The 24,359-nt window shown below is 43.1% G+C and overlaps 1 protein-coding gene across 6 annotated transcripts; it reads left to right on the forward strand.

Annotated features, from left to right (window-relative positions):
• Nucleotides 1-372: 372 nt before the first annotated feature.
• On the forward strand, nucleotides 373-24,107 carry phldb2b (pleckstrin homology-like domain, family B, member 2b). Of its 6 annotated transcripts, none has more exons than XM_088364193.1 (24): nucleotides 397-618; nucleotides 3,112-3,168; nucleotides 3,424-3,547; nucleotides 5,226-5,324; nucleotides 5,566-5,649; nucleotides 10,856-10,975; nucleotides 12,707-12,891; nucleotides 13,141-14,214; nucleotides 15,733-16,098; nucleotides 16,740-16,901; nucleotides 17,024-17,161; nucleotides 17,937-18,065; nucleotides 18,413-18,568; nucleotides 18,644-18,754; nucleotides 18,817-18,891; nucleotides 18,974-19,108; nucleotides 19,842-19,982; nucleotides 20,124-20,223; nucleotides 20,779-20,929; nucleotides 21,343-21,433; nucleotides 21,517-21,663; nucleotides 21,771-21,990; nucleotides 22,074-22,159; nucleotides 22,234-24,107. In XM_088364193.1, exons 1-24 carry the CDS (start codon nucleotides 583-585, stop codon nucleotides 22,372-22,374), a joined length of 4,128 nt encoding a protein of 1,375 aa, XP_088220319.1. In that variant the 5' UTR covers nucleotides 397-582; the 3' UTR covers nucleotides 22,375-24,107. The 6 variants fall into 6 exon arrangements, with proteins under 6 accessions (XP_088220323.1, XP_088220319.1, XP_088220320.1 ...); XM_088364192.1 differs by having other exon boundaries at nucleotides 398-618; nucleotides 13,093-14,214; XM_088364194.1 differs by lacking the exon at nucleotides 17,937-18,065 and having other exon boundaries at nucleotides 13,093-14,214.
• The last annotated feature ends 252 nt before the right edge of the window (nucleotides 24,108-24,359 follow it).

Below are 24,359 nucleotides of genomic sequence, written 5' to 3' on the forward strand. Positions count from 1 at the left end.
ACCCAAGCAAGGCCTCCAAGCCTTTTATCAGTGTTGTGGGTGAGGAAGAATGTTGACTCTTCTTCTTTGTCCTTCACTCCTTTTCTTCCCAGGCTAATAATTCAGCAAGCTTCTCTCTTTCATCTGGAAGCGAATGAGCGGTCAAGTTGAGGTGCTCTCTTAGCACCTGCCTATTATGTCTGTGTCCTCATGCTGTGTGTTTGAAAGACTCAGTTTGTGTGTGGGGGGTGTTGAGTGTATGTGTGATAGAGAGAGAGAGAGGGAGGGAGGGAGAGAGAGAGCGAGAGAGATTCCCTCCCCTGGTTCCAGTTCTTCTCCAGCTTGACTTCCAGCTGCTGTCACATTCCTCTACACGTCGCAATTGGCTGAGGTTTTCCCTTTTTTTTTTTTTTTTTTATTTACTATTGTGGCTGTGTATATGCATGATCTAGGATGGAAAGTCTTCCACAAGTTGCCCACGCTGTAAAGGAGATGTTTCCGCTGTCAAGGAAAGGACTATAATTGTAGAAGTTCACTTCTGGGAGTTCGGGGGAAATCTGTGAGGTTAAATCTGGATCACCGAGAACCTGGATTCTGTTCTGCATGATGACAGAAGTAGCCCATCCAGCTGTAATCATGGTGAGTGTAGTTTTAATACAGGTATGTTGATATTTTTTTGCACAATGAGCTCAGGAATTAAATATGTTTGCACCCAAGTTAGGTGTGTAATGATTAACGTAAATTGCACAACGTAGAAGAATGCAGGTAATAAATAAAAAAACGATAGTATAAAGTGAATTCCACTGTACTGTAGTTCAAGCAGTGAAGTTAATGATAAAACCATTGTAGCAGACTTGATTGGGGGGAGACAGTTTGCTCGGTACATTAGTCTTGGCTGTACTTTTGCCACCAGTTGAATGCCAGATAGAGAACATCTGCTTTATGGTATCCATGCAGAAACTAAGCTGTAAATGGAAAAAAATATCTATATAATAAATGGGTGCCAGATGCTTTGATAGTGGAAATAATCCAAGTTTCACTTTGTGAAAGCATTTTTTTTCTTCCATTTTAGTCCATTTAGTCACATCCATTTTCTTCTTATCCCCCTCGCTCCATCCTCTCTTTGTCTCCATTGAATCCAGCAATCGGGGTCTATTTTCCACGAGATTCGGGTGATAACACTTCTCAGTCCCTTCTCGTATAGCTATCGCATCCCCCATTCACACCCCTATGGCTCCCAAATCCAAACATGACTTGATCCCTTGCATGTGGGACTTAAGGTGATGTGTGGTCTTTGCAGTGAGCGACACCCATAGCCATGACTTTAAATTCAAAAGCGAGATTTCCTTTCCTCATCCTCTGAGTCAGCTGTTATAACAATGGCCTGTCTTTCCTGTGAGGATGCTGTGTTTCGGGACTCTTAGTATTCTTCTATAAATGAACTCTGTGATGAGAAAACAATATTTGTGGAATTGTCTTTTCACCAAAACAAATATTGTACAGCTAAAGATATAAAAACAAATGTGTGTTAGTTATTATTTCTTGAGAGCCTTATATTATGCTTTTGAACAACCCTCAGTCTTGTTGCGAGCTAAACACAGAGTGCTGTGATGACAAGAGAGGAACATAAGAGCCTTTGCACTATAGGAGTCACTGGGAGAGGGACTCCATATTAAATAGTATCTGTGATACAATGTCGGCTTTGTCAGGTGGGAGGGGGAGAGGGTGACGCTGGAATGTGAGGGGAGGGGAGTCTTGGGAGACACAGAAAGGAAGAGAATGATCAAGAAGAAAATGCTGTAGTTAATGAAACTAGCTGATAAAGCAGATGTAAATGTGTATAATTAGTGTTTTAAAGTCAAAACTGGACAGAAGTAGTGGGAGTGCATCAGGGATCCGTTTTGAGTACCTTATTGTTCGCGATGGTGATGGACAAGGTGCCCAAATGAGGATAATAAAACTAAAAAACAAATCATTTAATTTAAGGGGATAATATGGTAGCTTTGTTGAATTGCTATTTGTGTTTCTAGCTAACAATATCGTCATATCCGTCTTTAGCACCTGAGCTTTGATAATATCAAATATCGGGTTGCAAGAAGTGCATTCTTTTATGTCTGGGTCTGGTTTGGCACATCACAGTGCCCTGACTCAACTGGAGCACACAACAAGACTGCAGCAAACATGTTTGCACCTGCCCAGACTTGGGAGTTCACCTGGTGGAACAACAAAGAAAGTGTTCTGTGACGGATGATGGAAGGAAGACACAAAAAGATAAAGAACAATACCGTCATTCCCCAAAGGGTCTTTTTTTTGTTGTTTGTTTGTAGTGCTGCGTGGTCGTAAATGCCATCGTCCACTGTTTGCTTTGGATTAAAAAAAGATTGGAATGTGAAGCATGTAACCTTCTATTCAACAAAAGTAGATGATGTGTGACTTTACCTTGGGATGTTTATATATTGTGCATGCAGGCTCTAGGGGTGAGCGGGTTTGTGTGTGTAAAAAGGCAACGAGTGTGTTAAAGCTGCACGGGAAACAATTTCAGAGAGGAAGTTGACGATGAATTCGGGAAGTGGCTTGGAGGCGACTTTGATTTGCTTTTCCTAAGATGGTGATGGTGAAAGCGTTGAAACAGTTTGGCCGCAAACCATGTCGTTTATTAAAGGTCTAATGATTGCATGTCAAAGAGGGTTGAAGAAGAGAGAAGAGGAAGATGAGGATGAAGTTTTCTCCATATCAACCCAAATTAAAAAAAAAAAAATTCAAACTGGTGACACTCCCTAACCATGAAATTGCAGAACTCTATTCATGGAATATTTTATGCAGCTCTGCCCATGCATGTGTGCTTGTTTGTGAGTGCGGATGAACACTCATGTGTGTGTTTGTTTTGGTCAAAAGTGGTATTTCCCCTTTGGAATACTTTCACTCAAATCCATTTCTCTCATGTGCCAGCTGAGTATGCAATGCACAGCTGTTTTACAAGCACCATTATGTGGAGCTAAATATGTACAATGTATATATATATATATATTTTTTTTTGGGGCATCATCTCTCATTGCTGTTTGATGGATTCCACATCAATACTGTGTCTATGTGGTTTGACCTGATCTGACTTTATTTCAACCTCTGTTGCAGGACTCTGAGATGATGTCACAACCAGAGTCAGACCAGATTCCTCCAGTGGATCACAAGGTGATGCATGAACCTTTTGCATGCATGAAGTTTTAAATGTCTAAACACGGCTTGGGACCCTGTCCTCGGTTTAGTATTTTATTTTGAAGTTTGCTATAGTTTTATGATTTGAAAATTATTTAATTGTCTTTTGTTTCGGCGTGAGGATAGCCAAGAATGTAGCAATTCCCATAATTATTAATAACCAATTTTCTATTTATTATCCATTTTGCTATTACTTTTCTAATTGAACTTTGCGATTTTCATTGTTTGCAGTCTGCACCTCTGGATCTGATTGACACAGGGAAGGGTCTCAAGGTCCAAACAGCCAGCCCTCATCTGGTTAGCTTGGGCAGTGGGAGACTAAGTGTGGCCATTACCTTGCTGCCACTCAAAGAAGGTAATGTTATATGGTAGAATCACTTACTCCAAATTGTTGGGTTCTATATTTTGGTACAGCTTAGTTTTTTACGCCAATGAATGTGGTTTAAAGAAAAAAAAATGTGTGTTTGGTCTTTGGGTCAAAAGTTCTTTTGGAACAGCTGATGGCCACATTGAGTCATGACATCCACTAACTTTTTTGTCTGCGTAGTTAAGTCCAGTATGTTTACAGTCTTTTTTCTTTTCTAAATGTTAGTTTGTTATTTTTCCAATATTTTAATAGCTTGTTCATCTACTGGCTTGCCACTCTGACAATCTTGACAATGTGGGAAAGAAAACAAAGCCTCCCTTGTGCATTTTCGGATGTATGCTTGTTAGTCTCCAGGAATAAGAAGAGAATAAATGTATTATGGTATGTGATTACCGTATTTGCCGGTGTATTGGTCGACCTTTTTCGATCCAAAATCGACCGAAAAAAATCGACCTCGACTTATACACCGAGTCATAAAATTTAACTTCGTATTCATCGCTTCAAATGTGATGGTAACCAAGGCCGTTTCTCATGCATCTCATTGTGCGTTGCACTTAGAAAATTTGAACCGGGCGGCGTGCGCGAGTGCGCGGCCCGCTGGAAGTCGAATGAGGCGCCGCCACCACCTCCGCGGTGCTTATAAACAGCCGATCCGCTCGGCGGGGGCTATTTTCGGCCACTTGGCTCGTGCGCACGGCCTCCCGGATGTGCCGGGCGGGTGCGCGAGCTCGCCGGCCGCTGGAAGTCGAATGAGACGCCGCGACCACCTCCGCGGTGCTTATAAACAGCCGATCCGCTCGGCGGGGGCTATTTTCGGCCACTTGGCTCGTGCGCACGGCCTCCCGGATGTGCCGGGCGGGCGCGCGAGCTCGCCGGCCACTGGAAGTCGAATGAGGCGCCGCCACCACCTCCGCGGTGCTTATAAACAGCCGATCCGCTCGGCGGGGGCTATTTTCGGCCACTTGGCTCGTGCGCACGGCCTCCCGGATGTGCCGGGCGGGTGCGCGAGCTCGCCGGCCGCTGGAAGTCGAATGAGGCGCCGCCACCACCTCCGCGGTGCTTATAAACAGCCGATCCGCTCGGCGGGGGCTATTTTCGGCCACTTGGCTCGTGCGCACGGCCTCCCGGATGTGCCGGGCGGGTGCGCGAGCTCGCCGGCCGCTGGAAGTCGAATGAGACGCCGCGACCACCTCCGCGGTGCTTATAAACAGCCGATCCGCTCGGCGGGGGCTATTTTCGGCCACTTGGCTCGTGCGCACGGCCTCCCGGATGTGCCGGGCGGGTGCGCGAGCTCGCCGGCCGCTGGAAGTCCAATGAGGCGCCGCGATCTCCTCCGCGGTGCTTATAAAGTGCCGATCCGCTCGGCTTGGAGCTATTTCCGGCCTCCCGTTGGTGCCGGGTGGCGTGCGCGAGCTCGCCGGCCGCGATCTCCTCCGCGGTGCTTATAAACAGCCGCATGCGCACGGCCTCCCGGAATTTGAACACATTTCGTCAATAAATTTCGCATATTGAATTTTGAAGTTTAATATAATGCAACAATTGAGCTCGACTTATACAAAGGATATATCATAAAATCGTAAATTTCCGTCGAATTTTAGGGGGTCGACTTATACACCGAGTCGACCTGTACACCGGCAAATACGGTAACTCATTCTTCATCCTCAAGGTGTAACCCGGATAGGGCGAGAAGATGCCCCAATTCCTCAAGATATCACCATCCAGGGTCCTGGAATCGAGGCTGAACACTGTCTCATCGTCAATGAAGGTCATTACCAAATTACTTGAAATATCCAATCAAAAAATTTTAACTTAAGGAAAAATAATTAGATTACTGGGTCAATGGAATTAACAGATCATCAATGGAATTATTCATGATTTATGCGTTATCAAAACACATCCTTTGTTGTTTGTATGCATCATGTTCAAAGAGAATCATGTATGAATATTTAAAAAATATTTAGTGATGTACTGTTTTGGTGTGTTTACAAATTGGCTTCCCTCCTCAGGTGGGGTAGTTACGCTGGATCCCTGTGGTCACCTCTGCAGTCTAGATGGGGTACAGGTCACGGTGCCCACACCACTCACACAGGGTAAGCTTAATTATTATTATTGTAAATTTAAATACATTTCATGAATCATGAATGACATAGCACGGAATGTAGTCACATGTGTTTTGCTTTTTTGAGATTTTTTTGTGAAAACAACGCAATAATTTAGTTAGAAATTTGACATAGGAATGGCCTGGAATGGAGCGAGTGAGAGAAAGAAAGATGGGTGGGGGGGGCATCTGTGGTTTAGTTATCTGCATTCCGATCCACGTGTACATGATTTATCCATGTTTGAATTCCTTTCAGTTGATACGCTCCATATATCTCTGTGAGTGTGAGTGTGTATAAGTGAGGATGTTCTCATGTAGTGTGTTGATCACAGCAGCGGAACTTCACATTACGTAGCTCTGGTTTCGCTTAATTCAAAATGGTTTGGAACTAACTGCTCTAATGACTCACATATTCCAGTGAGCATCCAGTGTGCTACATGTCAGAGAGATCTGCACTTTTGCACTCTTCCTTCACTTGGAGCCTACTTTAGTTGAATAGTTTGGCTTGTAGTGTGTCATTTTGGGTTGAATATTAACAAGCCTATCTGTTTTCTTGCATGCCTCACCGATTCAAATATTGACATTGTTTTGCAACATCAGGAGGCATTGTGAAAAAACAAGTGTGATAGAGTTGACAACTTTCCATCAAAACAGTTTTACACTATAAAAAGTAGGATGAGAAATGTCAATGAATGCTTTTGTTGAGTTAAGCACACACCCCAAGACGCAGAAGATGTTCAGGAAGTGATCTGTTTCATATTTAGGAAACAGGAGATTGACCCGTATTAGCTTCACTCAAACCTTATTGAAACAAGAAGTCACTGGAAAACTAGGAATGTGCTCATGCTGTTTAACACTTTGAGTTATGACAACCACGAAATTAGGTAAAATAATACAGTGGGAATGAAAAACTAACTTTAACACACAAAACAATGTTAGTGCTGCAATACTAGTCAAAAAAGGTTTGAAATCATGTCCATAGCCTTTCTTTTGAAAGACCGTTTGCTTTATTTCCTTCACTTTCCGAAACCTTTATCGTCGCTAGGGTCGTTAATTTAATTAAATTAAATGGTAAAACCATTTTTTGCTGTTATTTTGCCTTTTTCCGTTATTGAACTGCCCTCCATCGCCTTGCATGCTTTGCATCGCATTGCACACATCCATTTTAGTTTTTATTAGTGGAATTTTCTTCAAATTCTTTTCAAATATCCTTAAAGTGCAGGACACCGATGAAAAAAATAAGGTAGACAAAAGAAACGTTGCAGGGGGCGTGGTTCCAAATGCCTCGGAGCGATCTTCGATTGTACCAACTACAAACTGGAGCGGTGTTGCATTACATGTCGACGTGTAATGTCACACATTTTCTTTCTCTTCATTTGCTATTCTGTTAAAACTAATAAGCGATCATTTTGAGCAATCTCTCAAGACAATTCTCACTCCACTCCACGTAGTGCTCCCCTTTTTTTTTTGCAATAGCGTTGGTACAGTCCACAGCTGGATGTAAATCAGTGAACTTTCACTACATCACTCTGCCGGAGTCGCGTCATTCTTTACATGGATGAACATCTGCAACACCTAAACTAAGAAGACTGAAGATAATCATATCTTGTTCTGCATACGTCTTATATAGCATGCACCATTCGCTGTGAAAAACCAAAAGAAAGACATTTTCTTCTGTCGTCACTGAATGGGACTCAAAAGGTTAGTAACGGGCTTTTATTGGCTTTATAGTCTGGCTTTGGATCTAAATGTAGACACAGTTTCGCATACAAAAGCATTGAGAAAGTTAGTCCTAACTGGTAGTGTATATTAAGTTGCAGCTTGGGCTCTTGACTTGCGTGTTTTATGTTCTCCACCTGTATGCGTGCGGTTAAAATAGTTTACCTTGCACAGACCTATTTTCGTGTTCCTTTTTTTTTTTGCAAAAATAATCATATGGTGGTGGTAGGGGGCGTTCTGTCATAAGCACATATGGTCATTTGTGTTCATTGTGGCCATCTGTTGACCCTTTTTGCCTACTTTGAGCAGCCATATGATAACATAGAATCTTCTCGGATAATAAACTAGTACAACTGATTGCCTGCAATTGAATAGTCGCATCTGTTTGCATGGGTCACTGGCAAATTGATTTGATCACATGCGCTTTAACGCACTTTTCTCAGTCAGGACTTTTATATGTCGCTATGGTGTGTGAATTATTCTCACCTCCAGTTAAATTGTTTCATGCCACTTTTTTTTTTTTTTTGTCCATGCATGACAATAACCTTGGACATACCTTGGGGTGGAGGGGGTCGGATGTTCACTGGCAAGTGTGTGTGAAATAGACACACACTTGCTCCAGGCTGTGAAGATGAAATCTCAGCTTTTAGGTTACCTAATGCCTGAAAAGAAACCCTGCTTCATTGTGCAGAGGGTTCTTGTGGTCTAAAGTCTCCACTGACCCCCCACCACTCCACTAAATTAGCAGTTTTGCAAAATTTGCATTATTATCTTTTAATTGAGTTTATCTAGTAGATTATTGCCTGTTGTTGTAACCTCTTGGCTAGCTGTCTAATTGTGTAGTGTTGGCTGATGGATTGATGCTTTTTTGGATAAGATGTGGATATCTGTTTTGTGTGTCTGCCTGTTTTTGTGTGTGAGAGACAGACTGACCGACTGACCCAATCAACAGCGACTCCCTTGAGAAAGACCAGTCTGTCTTTTTATGATGTTACTGCTTGCCTTGTGTGCCTTATAATGTGGTTTTGCGGCCAATTTACACTCCCAATGGGAACCCGCTGGTGCGTGTTGTGTGTCTAAGCATCTTTGTCTTGAATGAGCACATTTACATTTTGTTCATTCAGCTCCATGTTGCAACCTGAGACAACCATATTTTATGAAGGCATAAAAAAACAAAAGATTTGGAAATAACTGCTGTTTCATGGCCGTTCTGTTCGGGGGGCTATTAGGGTAAAAACAGCAGGAAACAAAAGTGCAATTACAAGGAAAAAAACAACAATCAGCAGCTGGTGTCTTTTTCTGGAGACCTGCAAAACATTGATTGGTCATACAAGCAATTTCAATATTATAATGATTTTTTTTCATTCAATTACAGCTTTGTTTTAATGACTATTTTTATTTGAAAATACTATTTTCTTTATTTACAATTTTTTTATTTATTTAAATGTTTTATTTGTTCTATTGGATTCTTGTTTATTTTCAATGTGGCCCAAATACTTCCTCATACAAAACCTATTAAGCAGTTAACGTGATTTCTTCCAAAAGCAAATGTTTGACATGAATTTGGCGTAATTGGAGTGCTTTCCCTGTTGCTAACCAAATAGAGAAACAGTTTAGAATTTCCTCTCCTATAACATTGCGGTAAGAGTGTAATTTAGCACATCTCGAGCTGAAGAAATTGAGTCCAGACTCAACTCAAGACAAGCTACATCTGCATCCTCAAAGACTGAGGTTGGACTTTGTAGTCGGCAAGCTTTAATTATCTTATAAAGGTCTTTACAGACCATTGCCAAGTTGAACTGTTCAACATGAGAGGCTATTTTTTCAGTAAACAACAAGTGGGATTATTAACCCCAATTTGTGCAATTTGATGTGGGAAAAAAAAACATCCTGTGCGTGTTTATGATGGCAACCATCAATCGAGTGTTTGTGCAAACTGTTCCGTTTTAAAACCGTTTAATCACTTTCAAGGGTAGTTTAATTAAGAGCGTACTAAAATCATTAATTGCAGAATTTGTTTGTGTCTTCAGGAAGTTGAGAGCAGTGATGTGGCCCGCGAACAAATGAGGACAACACTCTTGCATGTATTTTAATAGTCGGCACACGGCAAGATTTATTGAGAGTAGGAAATTTGAATTTTACAAGCGTGGATTAGAGGCGAGGTGTGCACGCCACATGCCTTTTGTGTTTGGGGGACTACTGTGAGTCAGCATGCACGCTAGTGTCTGCCTATTATAAACATGTCGTGGATGTTGGATGCAATAAATTGTCTCTTCTCCGAGATCATCTTTTGGAAGTAAAGGGATGTCATTTGGTCATGGCGGCCAGGCAAAAGAGTGTTTACTTAAGTGTTGCTTTTGAATGGCCAGCTGTGCAGTCTCAACGTTTCATTTGTGTGGCCACATTGCCTTGTGCAGAGAAATTACAGCGCTGCTTTTTTGGCACTCACAAGATGACCTATTACACTATTACTTCAAATTTGGTTGCTAAAGAAAGAGCGCAAAAAAAAAAAATTGCATAAAGAGAGAAGATAAAAAGGAGGAGTCTGATTTTTTTTTTCTCCCATAACATTCAGTCTTTTTCCATTTGTCCTCTCACTATCCTTTTCCTGCTTCAGAGGTTTGCTATGACCTCAGGTCCAAGGAATCTGCTGCGCAGTAACTGTATTGAAGTTTATTTGGGTTAGGGTTATGTAATTTAATGTTCTTATGTTTTGAATCAAAAGTGTGTTGTTTCTATTTTAAAAGGCTAACCTTCAAAATAGGTAAGGGAGAGCGGTCGCTTGTTGTCATGTTGCAGTTATCTTCTCCACCAGAGGGCGCAACTAATAAGCAGAACGTATGAGTTTTATATCATCAGAAATAAAAATAATAAAACATAAAAATAAAAAAAAATAAAAAAATGTCTATTTAATTAGTTGCAGAATCCACGGTAACATCTTACCCCATAGAGTGAATAAAATAAAATGAAAAAAGTATGTCTGTATTTAATTAGTTACAAAATCCACGGTAACATCTTTACCCCATAGAGTGAGACAAAGACTGGCGTGTTATTGTCAGCATCTGGAGTCTTTGCACTAGGATGGATAGAACTGCACAGATGACTGGCATTACAATCCAGAATATCAATCATAGTTTCATCACCCAGCTCGCCTAAACATTCAAGTTGCCGTGTCACTGTCATTTGGACAGACTATCAGGAGGGATCTTTATTCTCTGTCCTTTCTCTTGTGAAGTATTTGGACAGCTGTGGCCGCTTGTGTGTATTACCGAGGTCCTGACCCTGACATCTTGTTTAATACCTGCCCCTTTCACCCTAATTGGTGGCCAGAGCAAACACTGCAGGTCTACACTGGCTGCTAGTGTAAAGGCATGCAAAGTGTGAATAAATATTATGCTGTATTCCGTTCTTCGGCATCTACTTTGTATAATTTTGGTTTCAGTTCCTTCCATTTGACCTTGCGTGCGTTCTTTCTTCAGGTTATTCCCTGTGTCTCGGTAAGTCCTACTTCTTCCGGTTCAACCATCCCGAGGAGGCAAACAGAATGAAGAGCATGCTTCCTCAAAAGAGCCCCGTGTCCGCCCTAGCCTACAATACAGGTACACAGAAACTCAATGCAATCTTTTTTTTCTATCCTCACATATGATATGAGTCCATTTTTTCCCCCTTTGTTTCCCCTCTGAGCCTTTTTTCTCCTGCCACGTACTATAATCTTCATTCCAACCCCCTTCTCATCTTTTTTTCCAACATCTGTCTCCACACAAAATCCAAGACCGTCTACAAGCTTACATTGTCATTAGCCACGCAGGTGTGTGAGATTTGGGATTGAGTTGCAAAAATGTTGAAAAGCAGGCCGGCGGATGCAAGTTCACACTCATCTATTGTTCCAAAATACACAATCTCATCGTCAAGCATGCTTAAATTTTAAATGTATTGGAATGTTTTTGTCAAGTGGGTGCCTCTCTGTTTGCATGGGGACACAGCTGGCCTCCACTGTCTTTTTGGTGATTGATCGAGTTGTGCGGAACTGTGTGTGTGTGTTTGGGGGGGGGGGGGGGGATCAAACGTATTTTAAAATATCTGCAACTTAACTCTGTTGCACAATTTCAATATTCTCATTAAACCTAGCACTTGAGGAACTCTAATGGTCAAAGAAATTATAAACCGCTCTGCCCAGTACAATATGGCTAATGCAACAGTGATTATTAAAAAAATTAATTTAATTTTGGTTTCATATAGGTCAGCATTTAGCTAATGCTACACTTTAACACAATTATTGCAGATACGTTTCCAATCGTAGAAACAGATTGTCTTTGACGGTCTTAGCTGTATTTATCCAAAGCCAAAAAATGTTCAGCATCATATTATTGCTTGCCAACACTCACAGTCTCACAGGAAAAGTGATTGTTCTCACACAAAGGAAGAGGGAGAAGAAAGAGGAGAGTTGATGCACACCAGACCTACAGTATAAATCTGCCCATTTATGGACATGCAAAACTTAACGGTGTGTGTGTGTGTGTGTGTGTGTGTGTGTGCGCGTGTGCGCGTGCGTGTTGTAAGATCTCATGATGCCTTTCATTTTCCGCCACATTTCTCTCTAGCACGTAAGGTTTGACATTCTCTCTCACAGTCTTGAAGGCATTCAAATGCCCCGACCACACTTGGACAGCATAATTCAACAAAAGAGCCCATTTCCATTAAAAAAAATAAATAATTGTATACACTATGCAGATGTACACACAATACACAAGGCTGTTTATCTCAAATGGAGCCATTGTTGTTGTTTCGTTATAGGACATTTTTTTTTACGCGTGGTTGTTAAACACTGGGTGGTCTGAGCGTAATAGCGCCTTTTCCACATTAAGCCACAGCTAAATAAAAAAAGTGCTGGTTTCCACCCAACTGGTAGGTGAGACTTCAGCTTCAAAGAATGGAGGCAGGAAAAATAAAGAACATGCTAATCTCAGCAAGGTATGTTTTGCCAAGTCAGACTTATTCGTTCATGTCAAATTCAGCTGCAAGTAGGCACCATGACTACCATGCTCTCCCCCAACACAAATGAAAGACTGGTCTGTTGAGAATATTTCAAAAATATGTTGTGGTCTCTTTCATTTCAAAACCTATTTTGAGGAACAGAACTAAAGTACAACTGTTTGTCTTGGATCCGAGGGTTTTGTTATGCAGTGGGTACTTGCATGCATAAGTGTATGTATTCTTTGAGCTTGACACGCACACACATATTCATAAAACATCTAAACAGCATCCTTCTATTTGTAAGGTTTGTGCTTGTATATTTATAATAATATATATATTTTTTTCTTTTTCTCTAGACTACCTGAAGTTCAGCAGCGATTATAGCCACGCTGTGGTCGGCGGGACCAGCAGCACGCGTGGCATGCGCTCGGCCTCAGAGCTCCGTGATTTGATGGACACCCTACAGCGCAAGAAAAAGGCTCTGGAAAACAGCCTGAGAGCCAATGGGAACAGCAACCCGTCATACTTCAGCGTGACTCAGGTCAGCTGTCATCGAGCACTGCCACAGTGGTTATTGTGTCATCTGTCTGTCAGGTTAGCCGGATTGTTTGCCCTGGCATATGCCAAGGTTGTATTTAACGCGTGACGTGTTTGTTTGGTTTGTCTTGGCTTCTACTCGTAATTGGTACTCTGCTGCCTTCACACACGCGCTTTGCTCATTTGTCATTTGAATCTCTTTTAGTCCCCCCCCACCACACCCGTCACATCACTCTCCTCATCAACCTATCAGGAACAGGCAAGACGTTTCTACGGTGGAGATCGGCCCCCCGTGTCGATGAAATCTGCCACCCCGCCGTGCCCATCGCGACGTTCAGACCATTCCTCTCTGCTCTCGCGTGCCCCCATCGGTCGCAACCAGGACAACTCGGGCTCCGGCGAGAGCCGACGTCTCCACAACACAAGCTCTTCTTCATTGTCAACGTGGAACGGCAGGGGCTCATCCACATCTATATCTGGTGGAGATAGCGTACTCCTTTCCCTTCCTCCTTCCTCATCCCGCTCTCCGTCAAACGGAGGCGCTGTGAGCATGCCTTCAAGCCCCCGTCAGGGGCGACGTAGCTACGGCAACCAAGAAGCCGCGCCAAGCAGTCGAACGAGGAAATATTCTGCCGGTTCTCTGAATGGTATGGCAGGAATCGGGCACAGCCGCTCACTGCCTCGCCTCTGCCCCTCCCCATCTCCCAGAGATAACAATAACGGCGTTCTGACATTATCGACCGCGCAGTCGCAGCGCTCAGATACGCTCAAACTTAGCAAAGACCATTACAACAACAACAATAGCAGTCTCGACCTCAACCACAACTCGAGGAACGCTAATCAGCAGCTCTCAAATAGGAATCAAGTCCACAGCACAACAAAAGGAGATGGTGTGGTGTCCATCTCGCTCTCCTCCCTTAAGATGCCCTCCTGTAACGGCATCACTTCCTCCTCCTCCTCCTCCTCATCATCCCCACCTGATGTTACAATCCCATCCAAGTCGTCCTCCCCTCGTGTGGCCAAGAAACTCAGCCTGACTTCCACAAGCTCAGTGGGCTCCATCAGCTCCATGAGCACCGCCAGCCCTGATATGGAGCTCTCTATGGGGGAAAGGAACAAAACTTGTGTCGAGCTGGAAACGTCTAGCACCCTGGGCTTCGGACGCAGTGAGAGGAGGTCATCGTTCGGAAAAGCTGGAGTGACCCCACCGGGTGGCTTTCGAGAACGACGGGGGAGTATTAGCTCATTGAGCGGGAAGGAGGAACTGAGTGACTACCATCATCATCAAAAAGAGGAGCGACTCCGTGAGCAGGAGGTGGAGAGACTGGTGAGTTTCAAACATACTCGACTATTGTCTTGCATCCTTTTACAACGGCCGTCATACTATGAATGAATGCCTGTCGTCTTTTTCTTCACTATAAAATTGTCTTCTCAGGCCTGCCTTACTCTCCCAGGCATCTTAACACACACATTGGTTGAGGCTAACCTCAAGACCACATTTGGCATGAAGCCCATACTAACAGGACTATTTTTAACCTTTCACTTTGCTTTCGTGTGTACTTAGTGTGTGTGTGTACTTTGTCAGTCACGTGGTGGCCTGCCCCAGTGCGGTTTGGGCCACAAAAATTGGTCAGAAGTGGGCTGAAGAGGCCAGGAAAATTAAAGGGCACAGTCAGAGGAGCAGCAGGTGGATAAACATGCAGATGTGCAACGTATAAATGGGCTGAGAATTCCACTAACCCTTTCTTGCAATTATCTAAAGAGAACTATGCAGATTGCTGCACAACAGGACCCATTTGAGAAATGCTATGAGCGCACATTTGGGAATTTATAGAGGTCTTAATTTGAGAAATCTATTCATTGAGCAGTGCTGAACTGTGTGAGGAGCAGTTTGACTGTATTATTCCCCCGTCTAGTGGTCACAAAGTGCAACTTCAGCATGTTCATAGAGGGACAGGGGGAAAAAAGGTGCCGTTATTCCAAATGACGTTTAGAAATATAGATTGGCATTTGTTTTCAAGGTAAGACACCATCTGGGCATTGTTTTTTTTCCCTGGCATTACTCAAAAGACCCCCAACAGTAGCTCGTGCCCATTAGAATAGAACAAGGTGACACAAGTTTGTGGTTCACATTGCACACTATAAATGGGATGCCAACATAGGCTCTAACAAGATTAGTATTTGGTTCCGAGATTTTTCCCAGAACACGGTTACCTAGAATGTGAATTGTTCTCCTGGCGGCATTTCCGGAGGTCTTGTGCGCTGTTGGGAGCATACTTGACAGCTGTCTACCTCCTCATTAACTTCCGCTCACTCAGTTTCTGGATCCCTCTCTTGCGGTCACTCTCTCTCTCTCTCACACACGCACACACATGCGCAACCCTAACACCTCTGACCCACATTCCTTTTCCCCGTCTTTCCCGTTCTAATATTACTTGATCATGCTGGTGCTTTAAATTGTCCCTCCCCTTTGCTGAACTCCAAGCCGCAGCTCACACCCTGTAATTTGTCGCCGCGCCTCAGCCACACTCAACAGCGGCAACAAAAACCTTGCGCTCCAGGGAATGTCAGTCGGGGGGGAAATACGCTCTGCGAAGAATGCAAACTGCGTGCGGGACTTGATGGGCGAAAGTGCATTTTTCAATAATCAAGGACTGTTTTTCGTCTGCCATGCTTCCACAGGTAGTGTAAAAAATGAGATCTAAAATTGTTGCCCTCATGGAGGTCTACGTGTGTTTCAATAGTGTGTGAATAATTTTGTCATTCCCATGTTAGTTTTTATAGCAGCACTTGAGTAACATTGAACTATTATTCTCTGACATTGCATGTGTGTGTTCGTTTATAGGAACGGCAGCGTCTTGAGACCATCTTGTCCCTGTGCTCAGAGCTGGACCAGGATGGCGGCGGCTCAGTTACAAATCCAGCATCTGCCGTGGCAGACCTCCAAAAGATCAACCAGGAGCTTCAGAAGCTTCAGCTGAACGACACAGACGACGACGACGATGACACGCCCTCGGTTTTCTCCGACACCTCGTTCCTGAACGGCTCCACGGGGAACAGACTCGTTACGGAGAACGGCTACTACGATGCGGATCTCCTGGTACGACAGAGGCGCAGCAGTGGTACTCGAGACGGCAGGGCGGAATCACCTGCTGTCAGTCTGCGCAGCTTCGCCCCGTCACCCTCGCCTCATACACAGAGGGGAAATGAGGTACAAATGTTTTGAAGATGATTGCATCAAAGTGTCCAAAAGATATCATCATCTAACTCCGCCCCTTTGTATGGAGAGCAATGTGCATCGCAAGGAAAGGAATAGAAAAATGCAGTAGGAACACCTTTGGCCTTCGTCAGCTTCTTTACAGATTAAAGTCTTGATGTGGAAATCTGTTGAAAGTTTTTTCTGGCACACATAAGACGAACCGCCCTTTTGATAAAGTGTCAACACATTTATATTTCACACAGACAGATGAGAGATATTTCCAGCTCATTTATTAGGTTAGAGCGGGTTAAGTGTCACAGTTGGTGTTTGTGCACACGAGGCCTACCGGTATATTTGTTTGATGTGGAAGAAAACTTTCCCTTGGAGCAATATCTGACACCAAATAGCTCCTGGTGCTCTGTGCTTTCATTCCTGTATTGCAAACAGGAAATGCTAGCAGCTCATTTGATTTTGATGATTTGACAAACGTGCTCAGATTTGGGGCCAGGAATGACCACCAAGTCACTGAAAGTGAGTTTTAGTCCTGAAAATTATTCTTGTGAGAATAGTTTGATGGCTTTCAACAATAATATAAAAACAGCGGGTTGTATCTGCACCTTATCTGTCATTGATTGTGATGATTGTGTCATCAGGCACACGATGATGCAGTCCACCGCTTCGGACAGGAAGCCAGGCCCTCTGAGGAGGAAACGAGGAGAGTGGAGGAGGAGAGGATTCAGGTCCTAAACAACATGGAGGAGCTTGAGCAAAAAATTAAAGAGTTGGACAACCAAATGGAGGAATCTGCCCGAGAGGTGTGGACATTTATTGTGTTAACCATCAGGGTTGGAATTCTTTCACAATGCATGCACTTAGTAGTAACAGAAAAATAATCCTGAGCTCTCACTCGAGTGATGTCTCTTTTTCTTTTGCCAAGGTGGAAGTAGAACAAGCTCTTGTTGAGGCGGAGCAAGAGTCTGAGTTAGCTGCCCTTCAGCAAGAAAAAGAGACCCTGGATACTCTTCACAACAAGATAGCTGACATGGAGAGCAAATCTCAGCATGAAAAAGACAAGGTATTCATTCCAATTCTTTGCTCTTTGCAAAAACTATCAGGTCAGAATTAGATGTGCCAGTGGGCGGGGGGGTGGAGGGAGTATTGCATTGCAACATGGCAAACCAACAGGACGCTCGTGAGTAGCTATATATGCTAGTTGAGGACACATTTATGTTTTGAAGTCATGTGACAAAGCAGTAGGTGCTAATCCTTTACAGGCTGTCTGTGATCCAAATATATATTTGCTAATACTGCCCAGGGTATAGCACTCGCTCACCCAGTCATCGTATCTCACACATTGGCTCCATGGACATTGGGGGGGATGCCAATCTGTCTATGTGCCAACAAGCCCCTCGGAAGTGGATTCACGGAACATAATCGCTCATAAATCACTGTGACTGGACAAAGGGAGAGTCAGATTGAATTAGATTACGATTTGGTTTGAGAGTTGGTCGAGCAGACGATGGATGCCTGTGTATGTTCAAATTAATAACGTGTGTGAGTTAACCTGAGCCATTCCATATCCACATTCCCCCTTCATCACCCTGTCAAAACCAATCAACCAATATCTTGAGTAGATTTGAATTCTACAACCAATTTCCCTCCCCTAAATGTTCAACTGGTCACCTAGATAACTAACAGTGACTCCTCCCCTAGTCCTACTAACTCTGCCATCCTCTTTGTGTCCTTTGTGTTTGTCGTGTGTGTGTGTTTGTTGTGGTTCTACTCCACGTGCGTCATCCACTCCGTTGTACGTGCATATATGGCCACACGCATGTGTATGTACGTATCAGGCGTGCCAGTTGCTGCAGGCAGAAAAGGGCAGAGTAGAGAGATTGGCTCAGATTGTGTATGAGCAGCGCTCCCAGCTGGACAGCTGCCCCGAGGCCACCAAGGAGCCCCTGCAGGAGCAGCTAGCCAGGGTCAGTAAAACGCACTTAACACTCACCGCTCGCACATACATGAACACGCCACGTGGCGGCTGCGCTCATGCTAGGCACGTGGGTCTGGTTTACTCTCTGTTGGGATTTTTGATGATGCGTTAAGATAACTGGCAAGAGGAGGAAGGCAATTCAAATGTGATGAGGTGCTGGCAGTTATGAAAATGGGTTACCACGTACAACGATAACGATAAACATAGCTGTATTTACCGTACCTTTCATTCTCCCTAAAACACAACGTTTGAATAATAATAATAAAACGGTAAAATCCAAGTGTGTCTAACTTTGCGAGTGCTTCAGTTAAAGCCATTTTTGTGTGTATGCCTCAGGACTGCGAGGCACTCGAGACAGAAACGAAGCGCTTCGAGGACCTGGAGTTCCAGCAGCTGGAGAGAGAAAGCAGGCAGGACGAGGAGAAGGAGACCCAGACGCAACAACTTCTCCGCGAGATCGCCGACTATCAACGGAGCACTGTGACCCGAAAGGTTGTGATAATGTTCTCGCCGGTGATCCCATAATTCAGCTCCAACCCTGTTAGTCATCTCTGACTCTTTCTCCAGGAGCGACTGTTGATTCTAAAGAAGCAGGGGGCAGAGATTACTCAGCAGGCTGAGCGAGAGAAAGAAAGCTTCCTGAAGGAGAGGAGCAATCTGGAAGCAATGCTACAAAGGGTAATGTTGGCTTGTTGATGTTTGTCTTTGAATTGAATTTTCAAATGTTTTCCATTTCCCAGGAGAAAGAAAACCTTGCCCCTCTTGATCGAAAATACGCTGACCTTACTGGTGGCCAAACGTACACGTTAAGGGAGGTAAGTGGGATGGACAGCTGACACTCACACACACAAACAATTCCAGGATGATCAGGATGGTCCTCTTGTCCTCGCTTGCTAGGATACATCTCCTCCGGCTCATGTGTCTTTTAGCAGCAGTTTCCATGACACGGCCTTTGTGGCAGCTTCTCTTCCAGTCAGCTTGCACGACCTCCCATCTTCTCTCGTTTCCTCTCTTTTTCTCAAGAATAGTGAGGTACTGTCTTCATCTATCTTTTGATTTGTTCTCTACTCTTAGCTCAAGTTCCTCTTTATTTTGCTTCTGTCTATTTGCCTACAAATTGATTATAATATGTGATACAAGGGTTATGTGACGGTGAGTGAACTGAGTGAGCTATACTCACAGTTTGCGGGGGACCCTTCACATGCTCAAACCCCTACCCCGACCAATGCCTCTTCCCCTGAAGACTTTGGAGAGGATGAGGTGTGTGTCGTCATGGGTCGGCAAATTTCTTTTCCTCTTAATTTTTCCTCCTCGTCCTTTTTTGTTCAGTTCTCTGATAATGTTATTTCTCCTCTCTCCCCCCAAAGCCCTGTCACTCTTCTTCCTCTTCCTCCTCCTTCCATCTCAATCCGTGCCCCTCCTCCAAAAGCATCTCTGTGCACTGGCCAGAGAACATGGTGACATATCGAGAGCCTTCCCCCCTCCCCGACTCTCCCCCACCCCCTCTTCCTGTCAAAAAGATCCATCCCCGACACAGGCAGGTAACTTTTGTGTGCCAAATTGTGTTCCAAATCCATCTGTACACTTTTAAGTTTGTGCATCCTGGCAGAATTTATGAAATAAATCAGAAATGGAACATTTCTGCACAGTTGTAGTCAGTGATGGCACCAAATTAACAATTTAAAGACTCATGGCCTTGCATCAGAATGGGACCATTGAGTATATTTGAACATGAAGTATAAACCTTTCATTTGTATTTGATCAGCATTTCCGGCTGCTGGAGGAGAGGAAGCGACCTGATAAAGATGGCGGCTCGCATCTCAGTGACACCTTACCCAGGAAGAAAAGCTCCACCATGATGCCCCAGTTCTCAAGTGCAACACTTGGACGCAGTTTCCCTACTAAGGTATGGATGACTTGTTCATCAATCTGAAAATTTCTGTTAAGATTAAAACTTGTCACTTTTTTTAATTATATTTTTAATGCACAGGTTATTGCATCAGCTTTACTTTTCCTTGCCTTAGTTGTTTTGTGCATTTAATCTTAGGCCCATCCACCATTGGTACAGAGCACAAGCTGTGGCAGCATTCTTCCCAGAATTTTCTCCCTATCCAGCAAGGAAACAGAAAGCAGACGCCTGCAAAAAGGTATGTAAATACAATTCAGTGTATTTAATGGAACATTTAAAAAAATAAAATCCTTACTGTCTTCCAGTAAAAAATTTGTGTAGTTCTAGCAAACATTTAAAGAGGTTTTTCTGGGACTGTGTGCTATTTTCGCCGCGTCCGTGTGGTCCCTCGATCCCTTCGGTCTCTTGATCTGGCACATCAGATGGGTGTGTCCGGGATTAGTGGCAGATGCAATCAGGTCGCGTGTTTGTGTCTTCTTCCTGGAGCCAGAGGCTCAGCTTCGGACTAAATGCTGCTGTTATTTGTGCCACCGCTCCTCAGCATTGGCACCTTATTTTTTAGGCATTTTTAAATCTAATGTTCCTGAGCCTGTTGCACGACAACAGTAAGGGAATTTTCCATATTTTGAACGTATTGGAATATCAGTCACACTGGCGGGACTTAGCGACATAAACCTGACGCCGGATGAACAAAGTGTTCTCCAAGAGGGGGGGACGCAGGCGGAGACAGGTACAAAAAGTGATGGCACTGAATGGAAGCGGTGTGCTAAAGCTCAATGTTTTTTGTTTGAAGGTCAGCCCAGCTCTCGAGCGTCATCCCAGACGAACGTCTACCTCAATGCCTTTGACTACGGTGACAACCGAGCCTTTGACACGATGAGTGTGGATAGCACCGACTCCATTGAAACCAGCATCTCGGCGTGCTCTCCTGACAACATTTCCAGGTATGTTTATAGTGTGCTTTGAAAAGTCTTTGACATTTTTAGAAAGGACTCAAAGTTGAAAATGTTCCTAAATGTTTATTTAGAAAGAACAAAGGCACAGGCCAATTTTTTTTGTAGGTATACACACTGTCCAACATGAATATGTATTTTTTTATAACTTGATTTCTTGACTCCAGTATTCTTTTCCATTGCCTTTATCTTCTTGCTGACTTTGACTTACTCTCCTTCCTGCCTCAGTTTTTGTTTACACAGTCTAATGTGCAGCATTTATCATAGCAGTGCTGTGACATCATCCCATTCCCTTCTGGATAAAGGAGAATATGTTTTGAACAATGTGAAGTTTCTAAAAGGAATGAATAGCTGTAATATCAAATTGAAAGAATAAACCCAAAAAGTGTTTTGTGTGTTCCTAGTGCAAGTACTTCAAATGTAGCCAGGTTAGAAGAGATGGAGCGTCTATTGCGAGAGGCCCAGGCGGAAAAGAACCAACTTCTTGAGTACAAGGTGATAAGACCTCAAATACATACTTCATGGATATGCATGTACCCACAAAATCTGATGACAAGTATTTTACCGGTGACCCTCAGGAGCGCGAGATGGAAATTCGCAAGCAAGCACTGGATGAGGAGAAGAAGAGGCGGGAGGAACTGGAGAAGATGCTCCAGGAGGAGACCAGCAGGCGGCAGAAACTCATCGACCGTGAGGTGAAACTACGAGAGAAGCAGCGAGTGCAGGTGAGCAGGGAAATTAATGGAGAAATGAAAGAACAAAGACCCTTCCGTCTTGATTTCATCTTGCGTGATGCAATACATACTCCTAAGTCTTTTCCCTTGTCGTCTAGTCCCGGCCCCTCACACGGTACCTGCCAGTGCGAAAGGATGACTTTGACCTGCGGGCTCACATTGAGTCGGCGGGTCACAGTGCCGAAACCTGCTTCCACTTGTCCCTCTCGGAAAAGACGTGCAGAGGCTATCTAATCAAGATGGGCGGAAAAATCAAGACCTGGAAAAAGCGCTGGTTCGTCTTTGACCGCAATCGACGGACGCTCTCCTACTATGCGGGTTGGACTTCAGGATCATTTGATATCATGTTAATCCAGTTACTTTGCAGCACGAGCGTAATCGACTATATGTGATATTTGTAGACAAGCATGAAGCCAAGCTGAAAGGCGTAATCTACTTTCAAGCCATAGAAGAAGTGTATTATGACCACCTGAAGAATGCACAGAAGGTACATGATGCAGTGTCTTATTTCAAATGAAAGGCGCCGTATGAGTAAAACTTGACTTACTCTGTGTCCTCTAGAGCCCCAACCCCTCCCTCACCTTCAGCGTCAAGACTCATGACAGGGTCTACTACATGGTGGCCCCTTCCCCTGAAGCCATGAGGATCTGGATGGATGTCATCGTTACAGGCGCTGAAGGATACACACAATTTATGTTGTAGAGGAATATCCAAAAACGAAAAAACTTCTCCATGTTATGTTATTATTTTAGTAGTAGAACATCTATCTATATCTTTTACCTGGACAATTATCTGACAGCACCTCTGATTTACCTGTTACACACGTTTAACATGCCTTGTTACGAGATGACGGAAATGATATCAAATCAAAGGCTTTGGTCTTACCGCCACAAGTGTAGTCTATCTGACACTACCTCTTTTTGTTACTGCAAACTATTTGTCATGTGATGGCTAAATACTGATGAATCAGTGCAGTCAAGCATACTACTTTAAAAAGCTTTATATCACGGACTCAGACAATAGATCAATTATAGTTGTAGTCAGAATTTTATTATTTTTGTGAAAACAAATATTACCGTAATTTCTGGACTATACGCTGCCACTTTTTACATGAATTTTTAACCCTGCAGTTTATAGTCAGTGCGGCTTATCTATGGATTTTTCATGATATAGTAAGAGGATTTGTTTTTTTGTAATAGAGAAAATATTTCATTTAAATCACCTGTGGCTTATATATGAACAAAACAGACTTTTCCCCTAATTTTAGCTGGTGCGGCTTATAGTCCGTAAATTACAGTACATGGAGACATTTATTAAACAAAACTATTTTATTTTCTACTATTTTTCTCAGGTTTTAATAATGTGCATGCATGTGTCATGTATTTAATCGATACGCGAAGGACTTGTTTTGTGTCTGAGCTTCTTATGCAGCTCCAATGTGCCTTTCTAGTACATAAACCACAGATGCAGTTTTCACATTGCTGCATAGGATGAAAACATTGGCTCAGACATAAAAGACTGACGTCTCCAAGCCAGAAGTTATTTTAAAAATAAGTATAGTTATAGTCACTAATCAACATTAGGATTCTCTCCGTGCTTAATGGTTGGATGAATGGATTTTTTTAATGCATATACAATAGTCTATATTTTAATAACTTTGTTTTGATATATATGCCAAATCGCCTGTGCTGACAAAACGTAACTGTGGAAATAGTGGCTGCTTTTGAACGACCACTCGAAACTGTCAAAGAGCGAGAGAAAAAAAAGGGATGGTACAGTATGAGTAACATGTATATTTCTTTGTATTAATAAGCACATGGACATGTGAGCTTACATGCTTCTGATTTTTGTGCTTTTACAGAAATGGTTTGCTGTTATTGTTACTAATTTAATGGCTTTCTGTTATTTGTAAAGTATACCAACGTTAGAAATCCTTATCTAACAGTTGATCATGCTTGTAATCCTCAGTAATTTTGGTGCATCAATGTCAACCTTTTTCATGGAATTCTTGACCAAAGTTCATGTTGTAAGATCCATGTGAGGTTCATTAATTCTTTGCGGTGCCTTTGTTGATTGGTTGTCTTTTCCAAGCACCTCTCTCAATGTTCCTGTCACTTTGTGTAGTTACTCTATTGTCACTCTTTTAAAAAAATGGCCCATGTCGTATTTTAGCAAAAATATATAGTTTATTTGCATTAAACATCTCAGGATGATGGCCACTGCTGCTAAAATCTACATCTTCAGTTAAACAGACCATTCAATTCTACCTCTAAGAGGAATTCTTTAATAAATACAATATAATCCGTATTTGTTGCAGAAAAAAATGACTTGGGCCATTATTTTAGGAAGGTGACTATATGCATGCCGTTATTGTTGAATGGCTAGTTAGTTTTTATATTTCATGTAAAGTAATAAACGTATGTAGTTTTTTTCCCCATCAGTTCTATTTTTGGGGAACCCGTTGTTGACTTTTTAGTCATCATAGCATAACTGCCTGTGCAGTACAAATCATCTTAAATTCCGTTCTGCATAAAAGTAGCGCTTTTGCACCACCGCGTGGTCAATAAAGGTAGTTCATGCGCGCACCATGGGACGCGACCAGCGCGACTGATGTGAATGATGTAATGGTGTCACAATAAATTGACACTTTTAATTGTCCCCCAAAACTTTCCGATTTCTATTTTTAA

Source organism: Syngnathus floridae, chromosome 20 (assembly GCF_059516105.1).
Source record: "Syngnathus floridae isolate MCC-2025c chromosome 20, RoL_Sflo_1.0, whole genome shotgun sequence".
In the NCBI taxonomy this organism is placed as follows: domain Eukaryota; kingdom Metazoa; phylum Chordata; class Actinopteri; order Syngnathiformes; family Syngnathidae; genus Syngnathus; species Syngnathus floridae.